The sequence below is a fragment of the Lampetra planeri genome, chromosome 7, assembly GCF_965212315.1.
Source record: "Lampetra planeri chromosome 7, kcLamPlan1.2.h2, whole genome shotgun sequence".
NCBI classification, from domain to species: Eukaryota; Metazoa; Chordata; class Hyperoartia; order Petromyzontiformes; family Petromyzontidae; genus Lampetra; species Lampetra planeri.
Window position 1 is genome coordinate 1,877,782 of NC_136113.1, and position 21,701 is coordinate 1,899,482.

Genomic DNA, 21,701 nt, shown 5'->3' on the forward strand with positions numbered 1-21,701 from the left:
TCATCATGTGTCCCACCAATCTCAGATGCATTTATTTACATGTAAACACTCCTGATACACCGAGTCTAGAGTGCAAGCGGAGGGTGACACGTGCGGGTTAGAGAATGTACGTGCGTAGGTTAACAACATCATTCAAGCATGAGGATTGCAAAGTATGGCTTGGTTAGGAGTACGTCGTGGCTACATTAAGGGATGGATGATGGTGAAGAATAATAATGGAGTGGCAGCCAAGGAAATGGAACTCGTCTGGTGGAGCGATGGAGTAACTGACATTGAATCAGTTCAGGTGCTAGGTGGTGATCGTGATAGCAGTGGAATAACCATGGCCGATGATAACGATGATATTTTGGGCACCACGGTGGCTAGGAGATGTGAACTACCTCGCCTGGTATACAAGAGGTCATGGGTTCGATCCCGACTCTGACGCCTGCTGTATATTTGGTGGCGTGGATTTGTCTCCAGGTCGTCCGGGTTTTCCCCTCCACATTTAGAATCAACATCACGCGTTTAGAGTAGTTGGCTGCTATATATTTCCACATGATGATGATGATAGCTTAACGAAGGTTACGCTATCATTTGTGGCCAGGCCGCTTCTGAACAAGAACTATATAACTCAGTGGGCCTTACCTGGCAAAATTAAAGGGTTTCAATGATGGATGGATGATGATGGACGATGATGATGGATGATGATGTTGATGGAAGATGATTGATGATGTTGATGGAAGATGATGGATAATGATGGATAATGATGGATGATCGATGATGATGGATGATCGATGATGATCGATGATGATCAATGATTATGATGACGAATGATGATGGATAATGATGGATGATGATGGATGATGATGGATGATGAATGATGATCTATGATGATCGATGATGGAAGATGATGATCAATGATGATGATTGAAGATAATTATGATGTTGAATGATGATGGACGATGATCAATAATGATGATCAATGAGTATGATGATGGAAGATGATGATAATGATGAATGATGATCAATGATTATAATCAATGATTATGATCATGGAAGGTGATGATCAATGATGATGATGGAAGATAATTATGATGATGAATGATGATCAATGATGATCAATGATTATGATGATGGATGATGATGGAAGATGATGATGGATGATTATGATGATGGCAGATGATGGATGATGATGACTCGAGTTATGGGCGGGGCTTCGCCGTGGCGTAGTGTGGCCCGATCATTGGCCGCGCGTTTCGCGGGAGTTTTGCGGTCAGAGAAACGTTGCAGGTAAAGTAATCGTCGTTGTAAATGTATGTTTCTGTGTGTTTAAGGAGGTATTTTATTTCGTGTTAAACCCTGGAGCGGTGGATATTAACGTGAATTGTGCCGTGGTGACTGCTACACCACCCGTTGACATCAAAAACTCCATTAGCTCAGTAAACAATCCCTTGTTCGTGAGCTTTATATAACTGTAACGATTTAGACCGTTTAACCACCTTGTATATACATAAAACGTGTAGTAAACTTCACCCAAAGCTGCTTATGCATGAGCATTGCCAACCAAATGATCGTCAATTCTCGACTGCTGGATGAGGCCCAACTCTCCAAGCAAGCCGTGCCCACGTTGCTTGTTGCTCGTGGGCCCTCAGTTGACCATACTTCACCACTCCTGGCTCACTCCGTGCTTGTTTAGTGGCAGTAGCGGGGAGCAGTCGTCGTGGGAGCATAGACGGTAGAGTACAACGGGAAGTATTGGTGGCCGTGCCCACACAAGACTGTTGTGTTGCAGGCTTAGGGCTTTTGAAACGATGCAAACACTGCGGGCTGACACTTTAAATGACCGTAAAACAATGAAACGCATTCCGTATATGTATGTTGTGATAAAGATATCGGCATTGGAGACGTATCTAGCTGTGGATAGAGCTGGTTGTGTACTGTAGCTTGTAGACCTAAGTGCAGGGTTTTGGTAGTACTGTACATGTTGTTTATGTCATTTATTGTGAAAATTCCGTCACAGTTTCTATGATCACTGTTTCACTGCTTTCATGGCTTTATTTTGGTGATTTCGAAAAGTTTTTTTGGTTTGGCCATGTTTGTTTGTTGTAGTACAGAGTTAGACTGATGGCCTTAATCTAAGTTTTCTTGTGGTTGTTGTTGTTTGACTTGCATCCCACTGGGATTTTTACACACAGCGTTGGTGTACGGTGCTTTTTCTGCAATATTTTGCTGTCTTGGATCTTCTGTTTGCACTTAGTCACATAGTCACGTTAAGATGTTTTCTTGTTCATGTCTTTTTTGTTGCGGTTGCACCCAATTCAAGAGCCGAATGGTTCACAGGGCTCTACCTAATAAATGAACTTGAACCTGTACACACCTAAGTGTTTGCGGTGTCTATAGGCCCGGGTATATGTACACTTAACGCCTTAAGTTGGTGTGGTGTGTGCGCTTCGTTAGAGGGCCCACCTCACGATGTTGTTCATGGCCCATTTTGGGGTTGGAGATGCCACCAGAAGTAACCTCGATTGTGTGACTGGCTGTGTGTTTGTGTAAGTTAGACGTGAGCTCAGCTCTTAACGTGCGTGACAGATATTTGAAGGAGTCACGTTGCTTATCTGTTGTGTTTTTGTCCACAGCGAATGATGGTACAAAGCGTTGTGCAGGATTAAGCTGCCTCTCATACGCTGCTCAACAATTGTACAACAATTCCTATATAACATGTCCTTGTTTGGGCAGTGTTATTGACGAATGTGTGAAATGTTTGTTACTTATGCACGCTGCCAATGCAATATCACCGTTTTCTTTGCTTCATATTCACATTATATGTATTTGTCCTAATTTTCGTTCATCTGTCTGCCCATGGTAATGGTCCGTACAGGCAGTAACGCAAACGCATAGCTAAACAACGCACCACTGGAAATGTTGCCACATGAATGGTCCCTTAAAAAGGGACACACACACCCTGATTGTGTGTGGGTCTCTAATGAAAATTATTGGCAAACGTGTTTCGGGTCTTGAAAATAGAGTACTTTTGAACGAACGATATTTTATTTTTGTGTGTATTCAAGTTTGCAGGAGCCATGGTAACTGTTGTGATGAATTGTGAATTTACCATTTGTGAAATGTATGTTATTCCAGGTGTCTAATGGACCCTTTATGAGCAGTTTCTAAATCGGCAAACATGTCTGGTTTGTCAAAAGAAAGTAAAATTGCCAAGAGACACAATCCAGTGGAGAGCATCCGCCGGAAGATTAACACCATCAACTTGCGAGAGCATGGAAGCAATCCCATCACACACATCCCCAAGTACCAGTCTCGCAACTATGAATGCCAAGGAGGTATTTGTATTCACATATGCAGATATCTTATACGGTTTATCAAAACTAATGAAAATGTACATTTTATTTTGGTTTGTTTCATAGAGTTTTCTTGTCAGACAGGAATCTTGTTCCCAGTTATTTTTGGCACTTAAATTGTCATTGTAAAGTTTCTTCTTTTAGAACCAAATTCGTGGCCAGCTCTTGGCCATAGTGTAAGATTGTATTTTGTGTTTAGTGCATTTATAACATCCACAACTGTAAGAAGCTCCATGGGTTTATTTTCATTATAATTGTGCTCACGGTTACTGCACTTTTTGTATTCCAGGCAGTGTACGGCGAAACCTGGAGTCTCTGCTGAGAATGCAGGGCACACCGGTCATCAGTCCAAATTACACCCAACGCCATAATTACCAACGTTATCACAGGAATGATGAGTCACATCCAACAGGCGACCTCATAGTCTTCTCCAGTCCAAATGTCCCGGTGGAGACAAACACCAGTTCCAGGCGAATTGATGGTGCAATGCACGTCATGGACAGCAAAATGGTACAGCTACCAAAAAGGCAAGGTTGTTCTACACCAGTAGTGGAAGAAGAAGACAAGGACACGGCAGCTGTTGACAGGCCCGCTGTGTGCCAGCTCTCGCACTCAGTAAAGTCGTCGACGGTGCGTAGTCTTTGTGAGGGAATGCTGAGGCCTGAGCCAGAGCATCTGGTGGAGGCCTGCAGCCCAGTTGTCAGCCTCGATGGTTCGTATTTTTCTTCTGAAAATCCTGCCAAATCAGGTCAGATTTACAGCCTGTTTTATGCAAGTCACATACCACAACTTGTGGATATTTTTTTTCCGCAATTTATTGTTTTATTGCCACTTAATTACAAACATTTGTTTTAAGGCATTGTTAAATATTTATATTATAATGGACTGTATATTCAATGCTTATATCACTGTTAGTTCAGTCGCTTTAATGTGTTTAATACTGTATGTATATATAGGGTTGCGTGTTGGTGTGTACCTATCATGAAAACTTTCCTCAGTGTTCAAACAAAGCATGTTCAAATGTTTATATGAAGCAAACTAAAAAAATCACTAAGTTATTTCAGAAAGGATTGTTTTCTCAATATAGTATCACTCATTTGCAGCATGGGCTTCCTTGAGAGTTTATTGAACAGTGGACGTATTACTCCTGATACCATACACAGTGGCTGTTGTGCGTTGACTTCCCATGTTTCCATTATGTAGTCTTAAATTGATACATATTTTCCATGTTTACATTCTTTACATTTTAAACAATAGTATATATTTGAAAAACTAATGGGAAACTTCATGTCAAGTGTATTTAAATGTCCCAGTGGTTTCAAAGCATCACATAAAATTTCGTCCCCCATACATGTCAGTCAATATCCAATTTCTCTTTTAATTGAATGGATCGTTGTGCAACATTAGCCCGTCTATTATATTCACAGTGTAATACCTATTATAAAGTTCATTTTAATGATAACACTGGTGGTTTTTTGTTTGTGTTTGCAGAGAGTTTGGATGGATCGTCTGAAGTTAGTGTGCTCTCAAGTGAAATTGGCTTCATTTCGGAGGAGAATCTCTTGAATACCATCTTCAAGACTTGTGACACAGAGAGTACTGGTATGACGCAAGTGTAGTTCTGTTGGTGGATATTTAACAGTGTTATAGAATCATGTTAGATTGGTTGTGTCGGTCCTGTGGTGTTGGAGCTTGCACTGAAATCACAATGCAGAAATACTATGTTTCATTCTAAGGATGACTGAAATGATACTTTATCAGTGTTGTCTCAATCAGAAGGAGAATATTTATTTATACTGGAGGAATTCGAAGAGCTATAAAGCTCTTTGTCACAGATGTCCAGTCGGGGCGGGTAATACTGAAAGAGAACATTTAAGCCGAAGGGGAAAATTAATGTAAGTGTCCAGGAGAGAAATACTCTATGAAGAATATAGGAGAAGACAGAAGGAGGGAATGCATATGAAGAAGACGGATGGAATGTAGATTTAAGAGAAGAAATGCGAGTCAGGCATTTCAGACAGACAAATGAAAGAATGTAGAATATAAAAAAAATGATTAAAGTTACTTGACTTGTGTGAATAAGTGGACATGCTATGCTTTGTTGCATGTGCTCTCGACGATTCCATGACATATAACTATCGTATTATTTTCCCTGCAATGTTCCATTAGGTCATGTTTCGGTGGCAAAAATAATTGAGTTTGTGCAGCTCACAATAAGCTGTGGTTCAGAGGACAGTGGGCTGCAAGAGCTCCACACCATGCTTGACCCGGAGAGAAGAGACCTATCCATTGACATGGACACCTATCAGGCGATAATGTGCGAGTGGATTGAACACTGTCGCAAAAAGTACGATTTTTTTGTCTTAACACATGGAACAGTAAAATGTTTTCACAATTGAAAAAAACTCGTACTCTTAGCAAATATAGGTGGTGAGGTTTTACTTGTCCAAACTCTTGATGCCCACAGTATTGTGTGGCAAAAGCTTTAGAAAAGAAATGCAGCCTTGCTCGGAAGGCAACACTTGAAGTTGTTTGCATAAGTAATAATTATGAACAATGAAAGCCATAAAAAATACAAGAGTTAACAAGTATTGTTATTAATAGCTTTGTAAGAATGATGAAACAACAATATTTTTACATTGTGAGTGCACACATATGTGGAATTTGGAAGTTAATTTAGTCTTTCAAACATCTCTGTTACAGAGCGGATGATGTGGAGACGCAGGATGAGCTGAAACCTGTGGATGTCCCAGAATCTGTCTTGGCTGAGCCCAGTAAGTGAAGGTCCAGTCTTTGGAGTTATGATATCTATAATAACCATATTTTTTATATGCAGATTACATAAAAATATGTCTAACATGATTCAAAGTGGCTTCCTACTCAAAGTGCTGATGTTCATTGGCATCACTGAGCTACCAATGTAAATTCCACATTTCTGTGGTGGGGCCAGTATCTCTAAAGGATTATGCTGTTGACTTCCTACACAGCGGTGCATAGTTTATCTACTCTGGATAATTTATCTACCCTGAAGGAATGATGGGCCAAGTCAACCCCTGACATGATTATTTTGCGATTTTATGATATTTGAATCAAGCATTCTGCCCACACACCTCCCAGCTGGATGCAATACTATGTGTATGTTTTTAAACACTGTAAATAGGTCTTTATCATCTCAGGTTTGTGTATGTGTAATTCCATTTCGTGATCTTCAATACATGATTGTGAGAACAAAAAATGTTACGTATTTTTTGTGAGAGGCACAAATATGACACGTTTTTTCTTTGCAGGCCAGAAAGCCAGCATGCTGAGTATAACGGTGGGAAGTCTAGAGGCTCTGGGTGGGGATATTTCCCGCATGGATTTGTAAGTGAGACTGCAGTGCTTGAGATTGAATGGCAGGCAAAATATGATTTCATAAAAACACACATGAATCTGATGACTGATTGGCTCAGAGATTTAATGCACATGACGGACGCTGTGGCAGTGCTGCAGATATCCTTGATTTGAACGCTGGGGTGGCCACCCATGCGGAAATATGTCCCAGCATGTTTAATGCTCACAAGCTAGTCATCAGCAACAGACCGCAGTATAATATATTGGGTTATACTCTGTTGTACAATTGCATAGTGCTAGTCGAAGCAAGTCAAAACTCCACACAGTATAATTCTGATTCTCTTTTTTTTTACACAAAACATATTGAGCTGCCCATGAGATTCAATTTGAATTGGCCGTGTGCTGTTTTAATAGCAATAATTAATCATGTGGTGTTCTCTGTTGATTATCAGCATCTTTATCTGCCATTTGTTTATAAACCACCGTTTGTGTGTATTATTACTCTTACTGAGTGAAATGTTCTGCTCATTAGGAGTGCTATTTGTTTTGGGAGAAATGAAACTGTACAAACCCAGGCAGCTGGGATCAAGTCATTTCGTTTCAGGGATAGTTAAATCGTCAACTGGAGTAAAAGACTGATTTTTGACAGCATACAAATTCAAAGAGTACAATCATAATTAATAGCTCACATTTACAGCTCTGATTCTGCTTTAAGCCAGACCAGTGGAATATGGAGGAGGAGGTGGTGGTGGTAAACAAGACCTGTGGGCAAAGCAGTATGTAATTTCAAGTTGAAGTTGATGAAGCTCTGCGTTTTTATTCATGCGTGACAGAGAGACATCAGATCTGATCAGCTGCATAGCGGACCTTCAGCACACCCACATGCGGCTTTTGGAAGATAATATGAAGTTGAAGTGCTCGCGGGAAATGGCTGATGATCTCAATGCGAAGCTTGTTGAACAGATAGACACCCTCAGCATGCAGCTACGCAGGTGCGTGTTTTAAATACTTCAAAATAACCCACAGCAGCATTATTTTGTGACCTTAGGTATGTTGGTGGTTCGTACATTTTTCAATGGCTTTGTGTAATTGTGTGCATATATGCAGTTATTTAATGTGATAAAAAAAAAGGCAGTGTCAGCCAGCATAAAGGAGCCTGAAACTGATTTTTTTCATCACAAGGAACATATTGAATGTATTACAATTCAACTAAAATTTGGTTGAAAACTATTTATATCTATAACACAGGATGTAAGTGTGTGTGTATGTATAAGAATGGAAAGTGGTGACATTTTGGCTACTGCAATGCTACAACAAAACTGCTGCAGTGATCCACGTTAGATAGTTGGTTGTGCGCACTACAAGAATATAAATTATTATTTGGACACAGTCTGGCCTGTAACCTTCCTTGGGTCAACTACTTAAATAGAATGCATGGTATCGTGTATCAGCATAAGCAACGGGAAGGCAATGGCGGCCAGACATGTAGTTGACCTCACCACAATCGCCTTAGTAGTGGGGGTGGGCGCGGAAGGAGAGCAGGACTCTTACAGATGTCACTCGCCACTGATAGTGGCCATGGCCTGAAATCAAACTGGGGTCGTGACGTGCACCACCGCTTCTATATGTGGGTTTGCATGGCTACTATGCTTCCAGTTCACAGGTGCTGTTGCAACGAGACAAGTCACTCAAAGATGAAATCGAGGAGCTAAAGCGTGCCTTGGCTAAGGCGGAGGAGGAGCATGCCCATACCAACGTCCTGAACAAGCAACTTGTAAGCACAGGGCTTCACTCTCTCTTGTGCGTTCTCACGATTTTTGTTGTCACACTGTTATCTCCTAAGGCCGTTACAATATAATGTAATTACATTTATTTTGGCACTCATTGTAATCAAATGACACGGTAAATATTGGCATCTGGTCCTATTTTATATCTGATAATAATTTGGATCGCTATTCTTGAATTGTTGTGGTATTTTTTCTAATCTTTGGTGCAACCTCTTCCTCCCTTCTGAGTTTATAGTTACTAATTTGCTCACTCCCTCACTAGACTTTATGCTTCGCCCTTCGTTGCTTGAGTTTCATAATTAGCCCTGGATTAAAACACCATTGGCAAGTGGTCTGGGCCTCGAGTATGAATGGTGTTGTCCACATCACTCTATTTTGTACAGTATGTGCTTGCTAACATCACTTGTGACGGCAGTCTATGCTCCGGCGTCTGAGTGTATTTATTTATGCGTGTTCGCGAATTGTAGCATGTGCGTAAAAGTTCTGCATATACTTGTATTTATATACACGACTACTGTGATTAACAAAAACAAATATTGATTTTTAATGTTCCTTCAGTGTTCATTCTGTTTCTCAACTTGACTCCTCTTTTGCAGAAGAAAGACAACCTGCAGCTAACTATCAACATGACTACTCTTCAGGATGAGGTTACGTACATTGACCACAATTTCTGTGGTTGTCTTCTACTGATCCTGTGGGTGTCTTTTTAATGGGTTTAATACCGTACGCCAATCACTATTATTAACTTGAATTTGTTTATCTTGTGCCATTCACCACCTATCCTGCTGTCAAACGATGAATTATAATACATTGGCAATAATATTTGCAGTTTTAAAATATTATTTTAAAGCCTATGTGTTTATTTTTAAATGTCGTCCTTGGAAAATATAAACCCCTACGGTTTGCACTGGTTAAGATTATTTTCGTGTTTTATTTACCCATTTTCTGGGTGCTGAACCGTCCTACTCAAACTGCTCTTGAGACATTCTTGCATTACAAATGAACTTTTGTAATGCTTCTCAAAGCTGGAAAGTTGCCAAATTAACTGGAAAAACGACATTTAATTATTTTTTTGGAAGTCATTAGTTACCATGTTAACATCAACTTGATACACTGGATAATCCAGTTGAGTCACCAGTGGCTGCCTGTATTCGATCTCAGGATCTCAGTGGCCACCTGCCAACATACTTTACAGAATTACTCTACAATCTCAGAGGAGCTGGCTTTGTGCGAAGTGCCTGAACTACTAATCAGCTACCTTTCCAAATAATGTATTTTTTTCCCAGTATATATTCCTTGAAATGTTTAATTTTCAGTTTTTATATTCCTCACTAGGTCATGAAGCTAAGATCAGAAAATGACTTTCTCTGTAAACAAGAAATTGAGTCTGGAATAACAATGGAAGATATCAAAGTAAGTAAAATCATATATTAAATTGTTAGATAAACACTAAGCCGTTCAAATACTGTAATGCTCACTTTCATAAGAAATACCTGCACTGTTTATTTTTTAAACGTGTAAATTTCATGGAGATTCAGGCATTTACTTTTAATGACATTAATGTATACCCAATTCAAAGTTGCCATGGGCTTTATATAAATGACCCGAAACTCCGCTAGAATAATGTCTTTAGAACCACATTCTGAAAAGGCCACTCAACACGACAATACTCTTTTTCAGCATCTGAAGTGATCGCATATGTAGTCAACTTGTTTTGCTTTGTGTTGGATAATTCCCTGTTATTTTCATATGTAGCCAACTTGTTTTGCTTTGTGTTGGATAACTCCCTGTTATTTTCATATGTAGCCAACTTGTTTTGCTTTGTGTTGGATAACTCCCTGTTATTGCCTGCAGTTGTTAATATGGTAGGAATACATAGGAGGGTAACGAGCTACGGATTTTAGCAGAGGTTGTCAAAGAATCACAGTTTTCATGGTGTGATGTAGAGAGATGAGTTTATAAAACTAGTCTTGAGTTGTAATTATGTATTAAATGTTACAGTATTTACATACTCTTTGGTTCTTTCGGTAAAGTCACGTAGGTATAAAATTAAATAAATCACGACGTTTCGGGCGCAACACAAGCATCCGTCATCAGGTGGGAAAGCATGGTCTGCTGCTGAAGGTTTAAAATGAGTGTAGCCCAAGGGTCATAAAGAAGTGGCCGGGGCTAGTGATGTTAATGTGAGAAATTAGCATGTAACTGTAAGATCGGAGAGCGGCCTCCTCGACGAGGGCACGGAAGTCGTGATTTATTTTATTTTTCTACCTTCGTGACTTTACTGAAAGAACCAAAGAGTATGGATTGCTGCAGTCACGAAAGCTTCAAATCAAGTATTTCCGTATTTTTGCTTTTGTTTTTATGAACAGTAATTGTTGATGGTTGCTAAAACCAGTGGAGCAGTCTTGTTGCAAGCAATGCATATATTTTTTATATATATAAATTATTTTATTTACCATGCTCTGCTTGGCAAGGTCACTTCTACACAAATTTACTATGAAATAATACCTTTGTCATTCACAGAAACAGCTTCAAGAGTTGGAAGCAGTCGCTGCTGAGAAAAACAACCTTGTATTTGAGGTAAATTTTACACTTTTATTCACAACACACCATTTAAATCGGTTTGTATGGAGTCGTTTTATCTCTGACTAAACTCATGGCTCTTTGACTTTGTTACACTACAGGGTGTCCCATAAGTGTGGAATCATAGGAAAAATAATACAAAAAAGGCAATAATAACGCTTTTATTAACAGAACGTGCTCAATGTGTCGACCATTGTTCCCAATACACAACTCCAGACGAGATGCACAGGCAGCAAGCACACGGTAAATAGTATCAGGGGTAATGGTTATATGCGTGAATAATGCACTGTGGCTGTGGTCATCGTCGGTGGATCTCCTCGAAGGTCCACTGCGTGGTTTTACCTTGTATGGATCCCGTTCCCCTAAACTTTGTAACAAGTTTGCTCACACAACTCTGTGTTATTGGCTCACGGTCTGGATGCAGTCTGTTAAATTCAACAGCGACTTCCCTCGGACTCCGGTTTCCTATGAATATAATTATCTGGACTCGTTCTTCCTTACTTGGAGACATCTTGGGCCTGCAGAAACAAAAACATATGAATTAGTTATTTTTCCCTATGATTCCAGACTTATGGACCACGCTGTATCTATACCATGGTGGGGTGGTGCTGAAGTGACTAATGCACAGTGCTATGAACAGAGCGACCAGAGTTTTAATCCCCGGTTATTGATAATAACTTTACATTTTGAGCTGCACAACGAGATGTCACATTGTGCCTGACTTGTGATGTCATGATTACGTCACGTGTAATGATGACATCATGGGAAAGGGGAGGTGTGAGCTTCTGCCATTATGGCACAAATACCAAAGGTGAATCGGTGAATCCTTAAAAGTGCTTGTATTTTTGTCTTCCAAGATTTGACCATCCCTTCGATAATTTTGACAGGATACATTCATTATTGTCCCCCCCCCCTCCCCATTTTAGACAGACAGGGAGGGCTCACGCATTAATGCTTTAACCTTAGTTGGAAAGCATTCAACGCATTCTGCATATGGGAGAAATCCTAAGTACTCAAAGGGTTTGCACAATGGATTTAAGCACCATGTGCTGTACTGCAATCTAATAGTTCAGCCCTTTGGCCTTAGGAGGTTCACATATATGTACGTGTTCATCCCATGCTTGCCTTCAATGTGCTACATTATTAAGGAGGATTATTTTAGCGAGGTTATTTGGTCGTTATCGACAGATTATTGACAGTCCTAATCCATACAGTTCTTACGATTTTTTGTTCACATGTGGAAAGTCTGTCGTTATTTAGTAAAATGTAATTTACCGTGGCAATACGTCGTGCTGAATAAGTTGTTTTGCAAAAATGTACTTTCAGCAAAGAAGCAACCACCTGAAGGAAATGGTGGAAACAGTGAGTGAATACAACTGCATCATTGAGGTAAGCCGTGCCTGTTCTAACTAATTCAATGCAACTTTCTACAAGACACAGCACCACACACAATGCCTCACACCCATTCGACTAATGAAAACGCAGCACCATATGAGTGTCTATTTTTGAAGCAACATGTGATTAAATTACATTGTGTTTCATTCATCCATCACTCTATGAGGGTTGTGATTGTGTGTCTGGATGTGTCTGTCACTGTAGAGTCTGCGTGCTGGTAAAAGCTGCCTTGAGGCACAGAACCTGGATTTGCAGGAGAAGTTAGCGATGTAAGTACACTGCTGTCATCTCTTTGTCCGTTCTAAGTAGATCAGCGTCACATTAACACCAATGCTGATCCTGCTTTTGGCCAGTCCAGTTAAATACATGTAAAATAATGGATCGTACTGGCTTATTGAGAAAATAAGGTTCAGTGTCGAGATTATTAGCTAATGGTTTTTGCAACGATTTTAATTTATTGACTATTTTAGGAGATATGAAGCAACCACCAAATCATGGCCATTAATATTTCACAGTAATTATTTTTTTTAAAGATATCACACATCTCTCAATTGCTAGTATATTACTTGTGTTGCTAAGAAATGCCAGTTCGTACAGACTCATGTGTGTGTCTGAATATATGAGCAGCACAACTGCACTGTGTCTGTGAACAATTCCTCACTTTGTGGAACCAGTCCACACATTGTGGAATGGCAAAACAAAAATGCTAATCATTATTACTATTCGACGCACACTTACATACACTCCTACTTGTGTGTCATTCAGTTTTGCACCTGATTGATCAACTCCAGGTGTCAATGTAGATCATTGTTCTTCATTGAAAGGCCCATGGGCCTGGTGGCCTTTAGTTCGGCCCCTGACGTGCGGCTCCCGACAATACACAAATGTGAAAACGCCCCATCATGCTGTCAAACCCCAATGGTTTCAAATCTGTGGTGGCCCTCACTGATGTCTTATTAGCAAAAGTGTAAAAAAGTGAAGAACACTGATGTAGAAAATACCTTTTCCTCATGACAACACGATAGCTTAATTCCTGTGCTGTACTTCTGATTTGGGACTGGTTACTGGTCGTGGACCATACATGGCATCCTACAATTCCTTCAGGTGGAACGGAAGCTAAATGTACCCAAGAATTGAGCAGAATGTGATTTGCAGAAAGTGTCTCACGAGTCACTTTCCTCCCAGCTCATGACTTTGTCTCTGCCAGTTTTAACTTGATCTTGGGTCTTGGGGAACCGTAAGGTATTCCTCACGGATAAATCATACCCACAGGGTCCAGATGTATAATAAATTAGTTGTTGAAGGTTTCTATTAATTTACTGATTTGAAAAGCATAACTGTTTTCTCTTTCGGGTAGCAGTAAATATGCTTTACTTATGAATGAACGTCTGCCGCAAAATGTTTGACTCAAATGGCTGCTTATTTTGAGAAACTCTTCAACTCCTATGCTTTTATTCAGTCCATCTGTTTGTGTGATGTATCCTGTGTTGTATGTTATAGGCACACTAAAAACAATTGTGAGAGCCCCGACCTATCCCAAACAATACTGATGTGCAATTCCATTGACATGGAGATTACACAGGCTGAGAAGGTAAGCAACAATGTGTAATATATTTGAAGATGATACTGCCTCTTCCATGGATAGGCCTACATTAGTAGTCTGGGCAATGTGGCCTTGGTGATAGGACCTGGAGCTATGAGGCGATGGGGACAGGGCAGTCGAGCCTGGAGTAATTAGGCGATTGGGCAGTGAGGTGAAAGACCCATATGGACCTGATCATTAACACACTTGTTTTGCTGATGTTTATTCAACAATGTATTTATGTATGCACATCAACATCTGCTAGTGGTAGTGCCGGCTAAACAGAGCTTGTGCGAGCCTTTGTGAATCTACTTGCATTGCTTGAAAACTGACTGAGTTGGGGAGTAAGATTTAGACTGAGAGCTATGGGTGGAGAGGTCAAGGCTGTCCAATCCTCCGCTCATCCTTTATCTATATAAATAAAACCTTAATCTGTCACAAAAACCTCTAGGGTACTTCCCGACAAGTAAGAAAGCTGAAATTTGGTACATAGGTAGCTTTTAGGACACAAATAACAAGAAAACTCTGACAATCTGAGATTTTTCATTTTAATACCCCCAAATCTTAATTTTAAGTGCCCTATAAACGTGTTTGTGCGCGTCACTTAGAAACCGTGAAAAATCTAAGATTTTTTTTCGTTTGATAGAGCGTTAAACAGCAAATAAATTAAAGCTAGAACTATTGTCCTATCTTTTCTTGTTTTTGAGATATTTAGGATTAAAGCGGTGTTTAATGAAAAAATACACATTTTTAAATCCTTTATATTAAGTTCGCTTGCTTGCTTAGGACCGTGCAAATCTTTCGGTCGTTTTTTAACCCACTTCCCGTGATCCAATCGAGCTGACATTTTCCACACAGACTCGTTGTGCGTGACAATTAATGTTCGTGATATTTTTTTCCCAAAATTTTACACTTTTTAGGACAAAACTATTATATTTAATTACCAATTGCTTAATGGTGCAATGCAATCATCTGACCCATAGGTGGCAGCCATCTCGAGCCAGAGGACGAGAGGGCTCTAGCCTCCACGCATATAAAGGATTTATAGTGAAAAACTTTGTTTTTACGGGTTATACTTGTATGATGTTAAAATCTGAATAGTTCGAAAATTGTAAAAGATAGAAGTTTACCCTCATAGAGTATTAAGTTCATACATATTTCTCCTTTCTAATAAAACAACTACAGGAATCTTTAAATTGAGCGGTTTTCGATGGGTACATCTTTAAATATAAACAGTTGAATCAAGTCAACAATTTTTGTGCTTTTTTGCGGAAAAAGACCATTTTTGGAGTGGTTAGTGTCTGATCGGAGATAAAAACTGTAACAAATTATGTCAGATTAATTATATTTATTGAAAACTTTCACCTGGCGAAGACAGGCTTTATGAACTAGTATCTCTATAAACCCTCAGAAATAAATATATAAGCGTGCACCTATTAAGTGTTCAGTCTTACACAAGAGAGGTTGGTGTAATTAACACCGCAACAAAAAATGTGTTATATTGCATTGGTCAGAAAATAATATTCTGCCATTTAAGTATATGTGAATGTTGACGATGCTAAGACATTTTATGACAGGATAGGGTGAACAACTTGTAAGTTCTGAATAGAACATGTCAAGAAGACATTCTAGAAGTATCATGAGACCTCCTTTGCCAATAGCAAAATATGATAATAGGTTTTTTACCCCTTTTATCTGGCAACAAAACTGACACCTTTTTACAAGGGATCATGCTTGCATTAACCACAATACCGGCGGTCAAAATGCAAACAAAAAACAGGACAATGCATACATTATCAGAGTGCTGTTTTTTGTTTGCATTTTGACCGCAGGTATTGTGGTTAATGCAAGCATGATCGCTTGTAAAAACGTATCAGTTTTGTTGCCAGATAAAAGGGTAAAAAACCTATTATTCTAGAAGTAATCGGAAAGTGGGGGTTGCATTGGGTGGGACACTTATGCAGGCACCCAGGGTCAACAGTCAAGGGAAAGGCCTCATACCAGAAAGTGGGATATGGCAAACAGCACACTTGGAAGCAGAATGTCGCCTATTTAACACTTGTAGGATCTGGCAAAAGGAAGGAAGTGATAGGTGTGGCACATATTCAGTATTTTTCTGGTGACCTCTTGCCCAATTAATACTTGACACGGAGATGCTGTGGACATGACACTGTATGCATGGTAAATGTTGCGTGATGATAAAATGTTGATAGAATGAATTTGAATGTCAGCTTATACAGTTAGTTCCAGCTTATACTGGAACTAACTGCTTTACTGCCAGAAAACATGTGTATTAGTGTGTTATAGAGAAGGTGCAGTGTAGGTTTTTTTCATTACAAATTTGAATCCGTTTTATATGATTTTAATATTGGCCATGTATTGTGTCATGTAATTATGAATTGCACCATGGGTAAAACAATGCATGGATACCAATACGTTTTCTCCATCCAGAAAAGATGCAGTAGCCTTAACGATCTGACCATTGTACTATATAGGTTTTCTACACAGATCACCGGACAGATTTGGTCCATGTGCCGGGAGCTCAAAAGTCAGACATCGCACTGAGCAACACACCATACAATCTGAGAACACATTTGAGAGCTATATGCGTATTGTGCCCATGGTTTTTGTGTGTGACAGATTTGTCGGCTGGAGAATAATGTGATTAACAGCCACGCTGATAGACTTCATGTGAAGGCACGGTTGTCAGAGACCGGCACAGACGTGGTGGGTAAGAGTGCGTGCCAAGACGAAGCGGTGCAGGCTACTACCACTCAGGCTGAACAGGCAGTTTCTACCCAAACCGATGGTGATCCTGGAAAAGAGACTGGTAACTCTGTGTACCGTGCATTTTTATGTATTTTCAGCATTTCCATTTTGAATTGATAAAGCTGTCTGGTGTGCCTCGTGATATGTGTATCCTTAAACAATTTACATCCGTACTACCGTGACATCCCATAATACATGATCCTGGTCATGAGCACCTTTTGTGTAAATTGAAATCAAAGAACACATTCTTGCGGAGCGAGCTGGTAGGAACGTTGGGTTGTTCGGTCAATGGCCAGGTTCAACGGCGGCGTGTTGTATTCCGCAAATATGGCCGACTGTGAGGGCGGGCACAAGCCGGCGTGAGTCGGTTAAACGTTGAGTTTTATAAGGGCACCACGGGGTGACCAGCCCCTCCCCTCCCACCCCCCACCCTCCCCACCCAGCCCCTCCCCACCCAGCCCCACCCTCCCCACCCAGCCTCTCCCCACCCTCTCCACCCAGCCCCTCCCTTTATGACGGACGGACACAATAATCCCCTGTGGGCTGGTGTAACCAGGAGGTTCCTACCAGTAAAATCTGAACCTAATTCCTCTTTGTACAGCAGGTGGTGTTAGTGGCACTGTGAACTAGAGCGATATGGGGGCCGAATTTGCGACGGGAGTCTGCCCTCTCACGCATCCTGTCACTCCCGTAACACATGTAGAATGAGCTGGCAAGACAGTTGTGCTGGCGAGAGTGGCAGGAGCATCACTGGGTATCACGTGTGTGCCCTACTAACACAGCCAACCTAGTAATGATGTTTGCAGTAAGCATTCACTTAAATTTATCGAATGTTTTATTCTAAATCTGCAAATATTAAATTTCGATTTAAAGCTTTCGTGACTGCAGGGATTCATCTTCTTGGTTCTTTCGGTAAAGTCACGTAGAAGGGAAATAATAAAATAATACAAAATGAAACATAATACATTTTGTTGTACTATTGCCCAGAAGAAGACTAGATGCTCACATTTTCAAAACCTTCATTTCCTGTCGGTGACAAATTTAGTTTTTATTAATTTCAATGACTTGTCATTTTATGTTAAGACCTATGCAAGGTACAATAACATTAGTTAATATTAAGAATAAACTGTATTGCTTGCTTTGTTTACAATGTACTGCAGCTTGCAATTTTAATATCCTAGCATACTTTTGTGTCACCCAATTTAAATGTCTCTAAACAAATATAATTCTGTTCTTTTCAGACACATCAGAGCACTCTACATTCCTTGTGGATATCTCCAGCAACTTCACAAGCTGCAGTGGCAGCAGTGGCGATGTGATGGAGTTACCCAGCGTGCTAAATGTGACACTTGATAATATGTCCCTATATTCAACTCCGCTCCACAGGTAAATATCTGCATGCACTGCACCTAAGAAGACAGCCTCGGCTGTAAATGTAACCTGTCAAAATCTCAGTCTTAGCATCTGTAATTTAATCAATTTCAACCCATGTAACCTTTTTGTTCGAACTGGGTATTGCGTTTAAGTAGCCTATTTCTACATGAAGCTTATTTCATTTATCAATAGCCCCCCAATCCATTGTACATGTCATCGTATTTAGTGCCTTCATTTGCATTAACGTTTTACAGTATTTAATAAACACTTATGCAGATGTATTACTGAAAGACATACCCATGTTTGGCTTCATGGTAGTGGCATGCCATCTATTGGACAAATTTTAAATCGTAGACTTTGTCTTAAAAAGTTTAGGCTTGAGATTTTCAGGTTGCTCAGAGGTCCGAGCACTGAGACGGTATAATTGAGATGCTGGATTTAAATCCGGGTTTCTGCCACGGATAGTAAACCTGGGTTCTCACATGTAGCATCTTAATGGTCTCAGCTCAAGAGAGACATGGCGATAGAAACAGCACAAAAAACATAAAAATTTGGTGTTGCACTTAATTTGCCAAAATTGTATCTCAATGATTTAAAACATAAGTTTGGCTGTCCTGCCACAAACACAATTCTTGTAACAGTGTGTAGGAACACGGTACCCTCTTGTGTAAGGATAAATAGGATTTTTTTTAAAGAAGAAATCCTGTTTAAAAACCTCTTCTGCACCCACACTGTTGTGCGAGAGTTCCAAATTGATTCCTTGTCGCGTGAAATGTATGTATGTTGAACTTCTTTTGCACTCTATGTACCCAACTGTGCTAATCGGATGTGCAGTGTTGGGTCTATGGGTAGTGTTAGTTTGTGCAGTATGTATGTTGAACTTCTTTCGCACCGTATGGAGCCAACCGTGCTAATCGGAGGTGCGAAATTGTGTCCAACTCAATTGGAATAAATTGGGAAAAAGGCCAACGTATTTTGTGGTTTTTAAATTAATCTTGCAATGATGGTAGAACTATGAAGTTACGATAATATTTCACGATAATATTTATTTGGTTGGATTGGCTTTAACATAATGAAAGTACTTTACCTAAAAAGCTGTAAATCCACACTGCGTGGTTGACAGGATGTTGTGTAACCATTGGGTGTGTGCGCGTTTGCTTGTGTGCAGTCCACAGATCCACGATGGTGTCCGTGACGTAAAGCCATGTAACAAAATCTTTAGAGTAATCGTACCTGCCTTTTTACTGATGCTCACCACACTTGGGCTAATCGGTGCCATCACTACCTTCCCACACACATTTGTGCCAACTGTTGAACATGACTCTGTCTATGCCAGTGTAGAAACTTTGCTATGGCCATACACAGACTTCCAGTATGTGCGTCGGCCACCCATTTAGAGGGGTCGCTTGAACTTCAGAATCTTTTGGCAGAGTCCTTACAGCCTCACTGCTCCTCACCAACTCACAATCTGAACTGTCATATTTTACCTTTGAATAGTTTATTGCTAAGGCTATAGCATCGCCTACGGAGGTTATGGTGGTCACAGAAATTGTGAATTTGAAAACAGTCCATGAAACCTTTCCCAAGCAACCTTGAGAAATGGTCCCGTGGAGACTCACACAGAGATGAATATAGACGCTGAGATTCACGCAGAGACGTGGAAATATACACGGAGACACGGCGTTACTGCTCACAGACACGGGTACACATGCATCGAGTCAGAGATACACACGCATGGAAATGGACACAGGGAGACATGGATATAATACACACACGGAAATACATAGAAAGACACGGACATACACACGGACATAGAAACGCGCACATACAGAGACTTGGAGATACACACAGATACACGCACAGATGTGGAGGTTTTCAGAGATACACAGTGCCGTGCTTTTATTTCTTGTTCAAAACATAACAATCGTCGCTGTAGTTATCTCCTGCTGAATTTATATGATGCTTAGAGCATACAAATGTCCAGTTACAGGTTAGCACTTTTTAACTGATTAATATGGCCAAACTAGAATATTAAATGCAAATAAAAGTTGTATTTGAATTGTTTAGTATGTCTTTTATACTGAAGCTTTTGTATGTATATGTCTAGAGTGGTGAACTTGTTTGACCTGTTTGTTTAGCTTCTTAAAAATAACACCTAGAGCGCGTTTACAGAAGTGTTTGTCGTTATTTACAATTTGACAAATAAAGCAATTCTTAAGCAACAATGTTTCTTGAAATGTAATATTGATGCAAGTGATTGCTTCAGTGTGGCCTCCGATATATGCTTGCAATGAAATGATAACCTTTGCTACCACGTGATCTCATTGAGGTGAAGGGTCATTTACAATTTTGACCTAAGGTCAATCCTGGCTCCAGCTCTTCTTGGTCCGGGGGAGTGGCCAGTAGTGCTGTTACGTGGTGGGCCACCATATAACAATGATATACAGCTAAGACGAGTGACCTTGGGTGGGCCAAAGGGGGACATTTGGTGGAGCAAGGCCCACCCCAGTGCCGATCCCTGCCTCGGGTAAAGTTCAAGAGGCATGTCATTAACGGTCTCGCTGATTGTCGGCAATACTGTTTTCGTACGGGACTTTTACCCCATTAATGTTTACAATTTTGGAAAAAACATCGATACCACATGAGACAGCAAATCAATCAGGATGGGGTTCGCCTGTTGTATTCCTTTTGAAGCACATCGAAAAGCAATATAAAATTCAGTTTTTAAAAATATTTTTTGTGTGATATGAATGCCAACTGTTTGTTTGTCGTACACATTCATCAGCACTTCACATGCAACACATCCACATAAAATGCAGTACAATAATCTGCCACTCATGCTTGGGGGGTTTAGTGGAGTTTTGTTGGATAGGCGACATGCAGAAGTGTGTGTTTAAAGTAAATCATTGTCGTTTTAATGATGGGAGGGGTTACAGCCAAATAGCTTTACTGTCAGGCAGCTAATAGAGAAGCGCTGGGGATGTGAGGGTATGTCTTAGTAACAACAAAGGAAATTCATTTTAAGAGGTGCAAAAACTCAAAACAGGAATGTGCAGTAAAAATAACGTATATGTGGCAAACGAGTGGGAGTGTGGAATAATGGTTGCATGTTTTAGAAGTGGCCGACATGCTGGAGGAACTGCGAAAGATAATGATCCATGGAAGAGGTGCCATAGACTTTGTAAAAACTTCTTCAGGTAGTGTTTGGCCATTGGGATTTTTGGCCATTCCCGTGAATGAGTAGCGTGTGGAAGGAATCCATAGCGGTAGAATCTATTGCTGTGCTGTCGTGTGGCCACCTCGCAGTCTAAGTCTGCAACACCTGATATCCAAGGTGGTCTCCCATCCCGAGTGCGAACCAAGCTCAACGCTGCGTAACTTCTGCGATCCGACACTAGACACCTTTATAAGTGGTGATTTTGGCTGTATGATAGCAAACTGCTTCAGAACGTGTATCGTGCGGCGTTAGCTCTGCGCTTTGTATGATCCAGGCATCAATGGTTGAGGGTACTGACCATAATTCAAAAAGCCTGGCCCGGG

The 21,701-nt window shown here is 40.3% G+C and overlaps 1 protein-coding gene across 1 annotated transcript; it reads left to right on the plus strand.

The window, feature by feature from the left end:
- Nucleotides 1-1,189: 1,189 nt before the first annotated feature.
- On the plus strand, nt 1,190-20,386 carry LOC144719739 (inositol 1,4,5-triphosphate receptor associated 2-like). The gene is made up of 18 exons (XM_078595907.1): nt 1,190-1,272; nt 3,121-3,320; nt 3,628-4,086; nt 4,830-4,940; nt 5,508-5,685; nt 6,042-6,112; nt 6,626-6,701; nt 7,505-7,663; nt 8,328-8,445; nt 9,055-9,105; nt 9,794-9,871; nt 10,982-11,038; nt 12,368-12,430; nt 12,641-12,705; nt 13,937-14,027; nt 16,659-16,848; nt 18,029-18,173; nt 19,330-20,386. Exons 2-18 carry the CDS (start codon nt 3,164-3,166, stop codon nt 19,556-19,558), a joined length of 2,298 nt encoding a protein of 765 aa, XP_078452033.1. The 5' UTR covers nt 1,190-1,272; nt 3,121-3,163; the 3' UTR covers nt 19,559-20,386.
- The last annotated feature ends 1,315 nt before the right edge of the window (nt 20,387-21,701 follow it).

Bases quoted from the DNA above. Each gene is read 5' to 3' on its own strand.
- LOC144719739 (XM_078595907.1), top strand. From the start codon at position 3,164: ATGTCTGGTTTGTCAAAAGAAAGTAAAATTGCCAAGAGACACAATCCA. The intron at 11,039-12,367 runs GTAAATTTTACA...ATGTACTTTCAG, and splicing joins AAAACAACCTTGTATTTGAG to CAAAGAAGCAACCACCTGAA. The intron at 16,849-18,028 runs GTAACTCTGTGT...TGTTCTTTTCAG, and splicing joins TGATCCTGGAAAAGAGACTG to ACACATCAGAGCACTCTACA.